This window comes from Leopardus geoffroyi, chromosome D4 (assembly GCF_018350155.1).
Source record: "Leopardus geoffroyi isolate Oge1 chromosome D4, O.geoffroyi_Oge1_pat1.0, whole genome shotgun sequence".
Classification (NCBI taxonomy): domain Eukaryota; kingdom Metazoa; phylum Chordata; class Mammalia; order Carnivora; family Felidae; genus Leopardus; species Leopardus geoffroyi.
In genome coordinates this window covers 43,988,255-43,998,311 of record NC_059342.1, presented here as the reverse complement: position 1 = coordinate 43,998,311, position 10,057 = coordinate 43,988,255, and the positions used below count along the sequence as shown (strand labels likewise).

The 10,057-nt window shown below is 38.8% G+C and overlaps 1 protein-coding gene and 1 pseudogene across 1 annotated transcript in view; one reads left to right on the top strand and one right to left on the bottom strand.

The window, feature by feature from the left end:
- Window positions 1-3,698: 3,698 nt before the first annotated feature.
- Window positions 3,699-10,057, top strand: part of HAUS6 (HAUS augmin like complex subunit 6) — a 36,758-nt gene continuing 30,399 nt past the window's right edge. Inside the window, exons 1-2 of the mRNA XM_045469154.1 lie at window positions 3,699-4,154; window positions 8,516-8,611. Coding sequence (XP_045325110.1) covers window positions 4,027-4,154; window positions 8,516-8,611 — 224 coding nt within the window. The 5' untranslated portion in view covers window positions 3,699-4,026. The remainder of the gene's footprint in view (window positions 4,155-8,515; window positions 8,612-10,057) is intronic.
- On the bottom strand, window positions 7,034-7,929 carry LOC123593551 (annotated as a pseudogene).

Sequence of the window (10,057 nt, the reverse complement as noted above, 5' to 3'; positions counted from 1 at the left end):
GCCCCGATGTTTATTGATTTTTTGAGAGTGTGACTAGGGGAGGGACAGAGAGAAAGGGGGACGAAGGATCCGAGGCGGCTCTGTGCTGACAGCAGTGAGCCCAATGCAGGGCTCAAACTCACGAAACATGAGATCATGACCTGAGCCGAAGTCAGATGCTCAATTGATTGTGCCACCCAGGTGCCCCAAAATAGTGGTTCTGAAATACCTTTTTCCACTAAAAGAAATCAGGGCTTCTTGGAGAAATGGCTGATTTCAGATTTGAAGCAGAAAATGTACAAGATGCTCCTTGAACTTCTTGCTATTCCAGATAGCAAGGAAGCCAATTTGAAGGGTTTCCCATTGACTAGAGATAGGACGATTTGAACTTCAATGAAGATAATAATTGCAATCAAATATGAACTCCATTAAATATCTAAATATATCCCATTAAATGTCTAAATATATTGTTATACATATAAACAATTTCATTGGTCACTTTCAGGGGATGATAGCAAACCAATTAACTGGTAAAATAAAGAGAAAGGATCAACAGTCTATCCTTCCTTGTATCTTTACCATGAGATAAACTAGACCATGAGGGAAAATTTCTATCATAAAAGTATTGCTACTAACAGAATAAAAAATGGTATCTTGGTCAGTGTGGACTGCTATAATAAACTACCTTAGACCAAGTGGTTTAAAATGTTGATTTTTGAGAGAGAGCGAGAGAGAGAAAGAGTGAGAGTACAAACAGGGGAGGAGCAAAGAGACAGAGGGAGACAGAATCCGAAGCAGGCTCCAGGCTCTGAGCTGTCAGCACAGAGCCCAACATGGGGCTCGAACCCACAAACTGTGAGATCATGACCTGAGCCAAAGTCAGAAGCTTAACTGAGTCAGATCATGACCTGAGTCAAAGTCAGCTTAACTGACTGAGTCACCCAGGTGCCTCTAGACTGAGTGGTTTAAAAAACAAACATTTATTTCTCACAGTTCTGAAGGCTGTAAGTTTGAGATGTTTCAGCACGATTGGGTTTTGGTGAAGTCTCTTCCAGGTTGCAGAGTCCACTTCTTTTTGTATCCTCTGATGGCAGAAAGCGCAGAGAGAGAGAGAGAGAGAGAGAGAGAGAGAGTAAGCAGGCTCTCTTGTGACTCCTCTAAGGGATTAATCCTATTCAGGAGGGTTCTACCCTGATGACTTCTTTTAATGCTAATTACCTCCCAGAGACCCCGCTTTCTAATACCGTCACATTGAGGAATAGGATTACAATATAGGAATGGAGTGGGGGGAGAGGGAGGCACAAACATTCAGTTCATAACAAACAATAAATTAGAATTTTCATTTTGCAATCCCCAAGGAATTAATAGACCTAGGCATTTAGCATCAACGCCTGTCAATGGCATAAATGAAGCTATGTACTGCCTGAGACAAAATACATCAACTATCATCTAAACTTGCCAAAGGGATCATATCTGAATGTCATCAATCCTCTGGATCCAGGTGTCATTTTGAAGGAAATACAGAAGATAGAGACAGAGAAGAACGTGTTGAACTGCAGCAAGGATGCAGTTGTAAGAAAACATTATAAGAAAAAATTGTAAGGAAAAAAAGGAGTGGGGGAGGATGGAGGAAAGCCTGTATATTAAGTGATATTATTTAAAAAGAACCCAACCCTGTGAAAGACTGAAAAAAAAAAAAAAAAAAGAAAAAGGTAAGGGAAATACAAATAGTGTCTAGATAAGTACACTTAGGTGGTAAAACTGTAAGACAATGCAAAGAAGTGATTACTATAAAAGTGAGAATAGTGTTTATTTTTGGGGAAGTGAGGGGTTTCTGGGATGGCTGGAAAAGTTTATTTCTTGTCCTTGGTGGTGGTCACAAGGGCTTCACCTACAATAATACATTAAGCTATTTTTTTAGAAAGTAAATTGGATTGCTGGCATGTAAATCTTGAGTGGATTGGCACATGAATTTGCTGTTTTCTGAACGTAATTCTCTGGCCTTTCCATGCTTTATTTATGCTACCCATTACCCATTGAATAAAACTCCTTCAGAAGCAGTTTCGATGCTTACGAAAGAAGAATGCCAGTTGATACGAGTAGCTTTGGAAAGTTACTATTAGTAGTGAAGTGGGTATAGAAAACTTTGGGGAGGGGGTGCCTGGGTGGCTCAGTCGGTTAATCGCCCAACTTTGGCTAGGGTCATGATCTCACAGTTTGTGAGTTCAAGCCCCGTGTCTGGCTCTGTGCTAACAGCTTGGGGACTGCTTCGGATTCTGTGTCTCCCCTTCTCTCTGCTCCTGTTCTGCTCATGCTCTGTCTCTCTCTCCTACAAAAATAAATAAACATTAAAAAAAAGAAAAAGAAAATTTTTGGGAGAAATTTTGTTGTAATAAGAAGTGGAGTAGTAGCTAGAAAGGCATTGGGGTCAATGGATTTTTCTTTTTTTAAACAATGGAAGCACAGCATGTTTGTATACTTATGGGAAGAATTGGTAATGCAGGAGAGAATAAAGGACAGATGCTGGAGCAAACTCTTTGAGTAGGAGAAAATGAATACGACCTGTTGAATAAGTCAAAGGACTAATCTTAGGGAGGTGCACCTTGATTCATCCAGACTAATAAGATTAATATAGGCAAAGATACAGGCAGGTTGGTAAACTGTTGATTGAAGGTCTTTCCTGGAAGCATCTATTAACTAAGGACAAAAGACATCATCGAGAGGAGGAGAAAGGAAGCATTGGACATTTAAGGGAAGAAGATATGTACAATTGTGTGGAGAGTGAGGTTTGGGGTAAATAGGGTGGAGAGGGGCAGGCCTAAGAGCCCATTGGAGGTGTCATGAATTTTCAGTGACAGCAGGCATCATGGTTGTGTTTAGGGGCTAAGTTGCAGTTGTGGGATAGGCAGAAAACTGGATGCAATAGGGACTTGGGTTCTGCCAGATAAACCTGGCAAAGAGAAAAAGGGGCCGGATTATTGAGAAGAGTTCAAGGAACTGAGAGGCCAGGACACTGTAAGGTCATCTAAGTGGATACTGAAATCAGCAAAAATTATCCCAAGAGTAATGTGGGAGAGACAAGCAAGTCTAAATCTAAAAAATGAGGTCCAGCACCCAATCTTACACAAGACCTCTGGAAGCAAGAGTTGTGGGAGAAAGCATAAAATTCAAAGCAGCTGGTTTTAGTGAGGCAATAATTGCCAGAGGTGATAATAAGAAATAAGTATTATATCCCCCCCCCCCCCCCCCATTTCCAGGCACTGTTGTATATGGGGTGTGAGGGAGAAAACAGTCATCAGTAGAGAGGGTTGCAGGAGGAAGCTGTATACTTGGGGAGAGCCAGATTTCTTACAGCAGGAAGAAGAAAGGAACATTTAGCATTTGAGGGCACACAAGATTTTACTAATAATAGACCTGGGGCTTAGTGGTTAGATGTGTTTAGATCTCACAGCTAGTGAGACAGGTGAAAATGGAACCCAATGCTTTTTCACTACACCGAGTCAGAGTCCTAAATCTACGGCTTTTAGCCAATGAAACAGACCTACATGAGCAAAAAGAATGAGAGATACTAAAAATCACAAAGCGCGAAGCTGGACAACCCTGCAAGATACTTTTTGCAGTTACCCAAGAGCAAAAGACTCGCTGGCAGCGCAATGCAGTGTGGGTCTTGTAGTGTTTCGTCTGGGCCTGACGGAAAGGGAGGGAGAGAAGGGCGCTTTGCATGGCGGGAGATATAGTCGGCCGAGGAAGTCCCTCCTCCCCCGGAAGCCGGGCAGCGCCGGCGTTTACCGCCTTTCCGGAAGCGCGGGAGTCTTGGTCTCTATTACCTTCGCTTAGGTAGTTGTACCGTAGTACCTTTAGGTTCTTCATTTCCCTGAGACTTTACGGCCGTTTGAGGTGAAATGGCTCCGGGAGAGAGAGGAACAAACGGTGGCAATGGAGGGGCCGCCACTACCTCAGGCTGCCCGTAGGGAGGGAGCATGAGGGGCCTCTGAGTCGTTTGGGCCTGCCCTTAGTTCCTTTGCAGTAATACTGCCTACCGCGAAGATGAGCTCGGTCTGGGTCACCTCTTTCGAGAAGGAGCATCTTTGGATGTATCTGCAGGCGCTCGGCTTTGAGCCAGGCCCGGCCACCATTGCCTGCGGAAAGATCGTGTCTCACACGCACCTCGGAGTGTAAGGAGCCTCGGGCTGGCGGGGCGGGGGAGTCCGAGCCTAGACGCGTTGGTGTGACCCACCCTTTCGCGGACCTGGCAGGTTGATGAATCGAGCGGTCGAGCGGTTACTTTGTGCCAGCAGTGGCTACAAAGCCCTTGCTCCCAGTGGCTGCCAGCCTGGTGGCAGAAGCTAATAATTGTGGGACCGTGCCGGGAGCGCTTTGTAGGGGAGCAATGTCTGCAGTTGGGGCAGAACTGGAGGGACAGCTTAATTTTGCTTTAGTGTTGACGTTGGGTGGTCTGTGAAGTTGAGGGAGGGGTGGCAGTGGAAGGGTGTGGGAACAGTATGTTCAACGGCTTTAGGACTCAAGGGAGCCTTTTAATTTTAAGATGGCTCTTTATAATTTTTACTTTTTGAATTAGCAAAAACTATTTTTTCTGTAGTAAGCAAAAAAAAAAAAAAAGGTAGAAAAGGGTATTAAGTTGGATAGTAAAAGGACCTTCCCTACTTTGTCACTGGTATAATAGTTATCATAAATCTAAATACTTTATGTTTCTGTGTCTAAACTTACCAACTTTAGAGTATTATCTTACCCACTGTAGGCCAAGAGAAATTTGAGATACATAGGCTATTTCCTGTCCTCAGTCTTTTGACTTTTCTGATTATTTGAGTTCTTAGAGCGGCAGTATTTATTTATTTATTTTTAATTTTTGTTTTAGAGAGAGCGTGAGTGGAGGAGAGGGGCAGGGGGGGGGGAGAGAGAGAGAGAGAGAGAGAAAGAGAAAGAGAAAGAGAGAAAGAATTTCTTAAGCAGGCTGCATACTTAGTGCCCAGCTGGACTGCAGGGCTTGATCCCCTAACCGTGGGATTAAGACTTGAGCTGAGATCTAGAGTCAGACACTCAACGACTGAGCCACCCAGGTGCCCCATAGATGTCCTCTTTAAAATGCTTCAAGCATGAATGTACCATCGAATTTATTTAAAAATTTTTTTAAAGATTTTTTATTCACTTACATTTATATATCGTAAAATTCATTGTTTTTTTAGTGAAGTCCTAGGATTTTCTAGTTTCTGTGCAGAAGTAGTTGTGTAACCGCTTATAAAGTTAAACAGATGCTTAACATATATGATCCAACAATTTCATTACTATTTGCCCAGAAGATTTGCACTTTGGAAAAATCATTCTGGTTGTATTACAGAGAATGAATGAGAGGGGGAATTAGAACTTTGCAGTTAGATAGGCCTAAACTAAGGCAGCAATGAGAATAGAAAGAAAGGGTGATTCATTCAGTTTGTTTATTCAACAGGTATTAATCGAACCCAGTATTGGACCTAGATATACAGTGGTGAACAGAATAGACATAAATTTTTCCTTTACAGAATATCAGTCTAGTGGATGAACAAACCTTCATTCAACAAATATCTTTTTTTTTAATTTATTAGGCACATCGTTTAATGTCTCTAATTCTCTCTTCAAACAGTTTATCTAGTTGAGTTATAACAGTTATATCACAAAGAAGGCAAGATGATTAAATCATAAATAGGTACAAAAGGCCAAGAATAGTGCTTGGGAATGTAAGTTCCCAATACATATTAGGACTTTTCTCTTTATTAGTCAACTTTGTAGATCTTTTTTTTTTTATTTTGTTTTTTTATTTTTTAAAATTTACATTCAAATGAGTTATCATATAGTGCAACGGTGATTTCAGGAGTAGATTCCTTCGTGCCCCTTACTCATTTAGCCCATCCCCCCTCCCACAACCCCTCCCATAACCCTCAGTTTGTTCTCCATATTTATAAGTCTCTTCTGTTTTGTCCCCCTCCCTGTTTTTGTATTATTTTTGTTTCTCTTCCCTTATGTTCATCTGTTTTGTCTCTTAAAGTCCTCATATGAGTGAAGTCATTTGATTTTTGTCTTTCTCTGCCTAATATCACTTAGCATAATACCCTCTAGTTCCATCCACGTAGTTGCAAATGGCAAGATTTCATTCTTTTTGATTGCCAAGTAATACTCCATTGTATATTATACCACCTCTTCTTTATCCATTCATCTACCGATGGACATTTGGGCTCTTTCCATAGTTTGGCTATTGTTTGATCGTGCTGCTATAAACATGGGGGTGCATGTGCCCCTTCAAAACAGCACACCTGTATCCCATGGATAAATGCCTAGTAGTGCAATTTGCTGGGTTGTAGGGTCTATTTTTAGTTTTTTGAGGAACCTCTATACCGTTTTCCAGAGTGGCTGCACCAGCTTGCATTCCCACATTCAACAAATGTCTTATTAAAAATTATAATGTGTCAAAGTGAAGACAACAGGGTACTATGTGAAAAAAATATCTGGTTTGAGAGATAAGGTAGGAGCTTCACTTGTGTTCGTTGAGGAATAGAAATATTTCAAGGACAAAAGTGTTGTTTGACATAGGAAGTAAGCATGGAAATTTTAACTCTTTTTTTTCAACGCCAGAACATAGCTTTATGTGTTCATAGAAGGAGCATTCATGTATATTTGTCATGAATTCCAATGCCTCACAGCTCCTTTTGTAATTGCCTAACTTCTAAGCCAGTTTCTTTTTAGATTCTGAAAATGAGGAACCACCCAATTGAGATCCCTCAGATCATTGTTGAAAATGTATTGAACATGGAAATATCTCAGATCCCTGTTGTAAATGTTAAAAATATTTTATATTAAAATTTTTGTGGGACGCCTGGGTGCCTCAGTTGGTTGAGCCTCCGACTCTTGATTTCAGCTCAGGTCATGTCTCACAGTCTAGTGATTGAGCCCCAAGTCGGGCTCTGTGTTGAGCGTGGTGCCTGCTTGGTCTTCTCTCTCATCTCTCTCTCAAAAAAAATTTATATTAGCACATAGAATATCCTTAGATATACTATATTATGTTCTAGTGAGTTTCTGTTTTTCTCTTTTTGATAATGTCTTCAGTTTCCTTTGAGACCTTTCCTTTATAGTTATTTGGTTCTTCTGCTTTTAACTTTTGTTGATACTCCAATGGCAAGCTGTTCTCTTTTGCACCCATGCAAATGACCTTTTTATGCTAGAGTAATGGGGGAGCACTCTCATAATTTCTTATCTGATAACTTTGGCAGGTTATTTCTTTTCCTTCTTGAGGGTAAACTTTAACTTTATTGGGGGTGTGTTCCATTTCTATCTCCTTTTCATTTATTCAGAGAACTTAAATTGCTTTTTTCATTTTCCATTCTACTACTCTGCCTTCACTGCTAGGCCTTTGAAAAATGGTGGCTGTATCTCCATGCCAAGTTTTCCTTGTTTTGCCCTGGGAGTTGGCATAGTGTAGCCTAAAATCCTACAGGTAGGCCATGGAGTGGAACATGGTGTCTGAGGTGGATCCTTTCATTCAGCAGGTTGTTGCTGTAGATGAAGTTCAGAAAACTCTCCTCCTCTTGGCTCTGACAGTTCCTGAAGCCTGAATTTTCTGTGTCTTACCAGACACCAAGGGTTGAGACAGGGGCGTGAGGAGTAGACATCCATTGTACAACAGTAGCTGATGACTCTGGTCCAGTGGCTGCCATAGTGCCCTTATGTTAACTCTTGATTCCTTATAGCATTTCTTACAAGGTTTAGTTTGTTGTTGTTATTTTTAACATATTGTATTTTTTTTAGGCGTTGTCTTGATTAGCTAGGGAAGTTGGAAAAGCCAAAACTTTAAAAGACTTGCTAGAATTACATGATATGATGGTGGTTCTGGAGTTAAAATGTAATGGTAAAGACATTGGACTCGGGTCAGATAACATACTTGAAATCACTGCTCTTGCACATCCTGGTTATATGATTTTGGGTAATTTTAGCAAACTAACCTCTAAATTAAAAAAATTTTCATCTGTATAATGAGAGTAATCAAACTACATTCTAATGTCATAAAATAATCCATGGTAAAGGAGCTAGCACAGTATTTCATGGTTGTGGTGAAGATTAGATGACTTATTGCCTGTAAAAGGCTTAAAATAATACCTGGGAAGTGATAAACTATTATTAGTTACTTTTATTATTATTCAGTAAATGTTGGTTTGTATCATCTCCACCATGTCATAGGCCATAGTTTTCTCTTTACCTAATTAGGCTTTCCTTTTTTTGTACGATATTCTCATTGCAGTAAAGGAAGTTCTACCAGTTTTCTTCTATTTGATCTGTACTTTCAGACTCAGAAAGTAAAAGTTTATTGTTTTTCTTAGTTATAAAAATGAACATGAATGAAAAATTAATTTGCCTTGACCTCTTGAAGAGAATTAAAAATATTTGTGTTAAACTCTTACACAGCTTTTAATGATGTTTACTTTTATTAACTATTTCTTCTCCCCCTCCCCCCCTTTTTTTTTCCTGTTTCTATTTCTTTTTAAACTACTAGGAACATGTTTGACAAGCTGAATCGTGATGCCTTTCAAATCGTTTCTTATTTTTTGTTCCAAACGCTGGACCAGTCTCTCACCAAAGAAGTTTTCAAGTGAGTCAGGTTACTTTATTTTCTTTTTGTAGGTAGTCATTCTCTAAATTGAAAAGGGAGTATGCTTTGGTATAAACCAGAATTTCAACTTCGGCCTTTCACTATTATTTTGAACGGATGTCACAAAAATCAGGTGTGAGTCTTAGAAATTTAGTGTTCAAGCTTTGTATATCTGAGTGATTTTTCTTTGGTACTTATCTTAAAATCATTGATTATTTCATGGATAAGATAGATTTTGTTTTATAAAATTATTTCCTAACATTTTTCATAATTATTAGGCGAAACAGTTAATTGGTACCAATCTATCTATATGGCTCACTTTGTCCTTACTTTGTTTTTTGCTGGATTACCCCCTGCCTTACTCCTTTTCCTGTAGGCAGTGTTACTTGTTTTATCTACTTTTACATTTAGATTTCTGTAAATCCTTATTATTTTTGTCGGTGATATACAAAAGTGTCAAATGCTGTAGGTGAAAATCATTCCTATTAAGCTTAGTCTCATGTTAGATACTGTTGAATATTAAATAGTTCAAGGAGGAGATAAAAATGTGAATACCCATTAACCTTGGTTCCAAGTTCTTTTGCATGTGATTTGGGTTTCCTTCGTCAGAAAAAGTGTTAAAATATGTTTTAATATTTATATTATGCCATTGTCCTCTTAAATAGAAAAGCAACAAGTAAATCATTTGTTTAGGCTTTGTTATTTTTGATAATTTATTCTTAATATTTTGTCTTCAGTTATGAGTGACCAGGAGAACAGGTATTTTTAAAACATTTTTTTTGGAAATCTGTATCATTAAACTGTAGGGTTTTCTCTGCTAAATAAAAATAGATTTTCTGATTTTTTTTTTCCTGATGATAAACAAAATACAGCTCATTTTAAGCAATTCGAGAAATACAAAAAATGTAAGGAAGGAAGTAAAAATCATGCCTAAACTCACCAACCAGAAAATATCACTGTTGACATTCCAGCCTTTTAGTCTATTTATTCCGTGCATACTTAATTTTTTATATGACTATAGAATGTATTTTATGCTATAGAAACATAAAAAAAAATTGCCTCAGGATACAAATTTATCAGGGGAAAGCAATAGGTAAATTTTAAAGTCTATTATTTTTGACTAAAACAAAGGCAAAACTTTTTAATAATTTTATATCTTGTTTAAACACAAAACAGTAGCACACACTGAGTATGATATGGATTATCTCTAGGAGTCAAAAGCTCTTATGTCATTCCTTCTGTACTCTTCTTGTGTAACTATGTTTCTCTCTCTCTCTCTCTCTCTCTCTCTCTCTCTTTCCAGGCTTAACGTACTAATTTATATATACCATCTTTATGCATTAGTCCAGTGAATCCATGGAGAGTGTGGTCTTTAGCTGATTCATACTAATTTTAATGGTGATTCATTCCTTCACTTAACATACCTATTCACTGATGATTTACAGT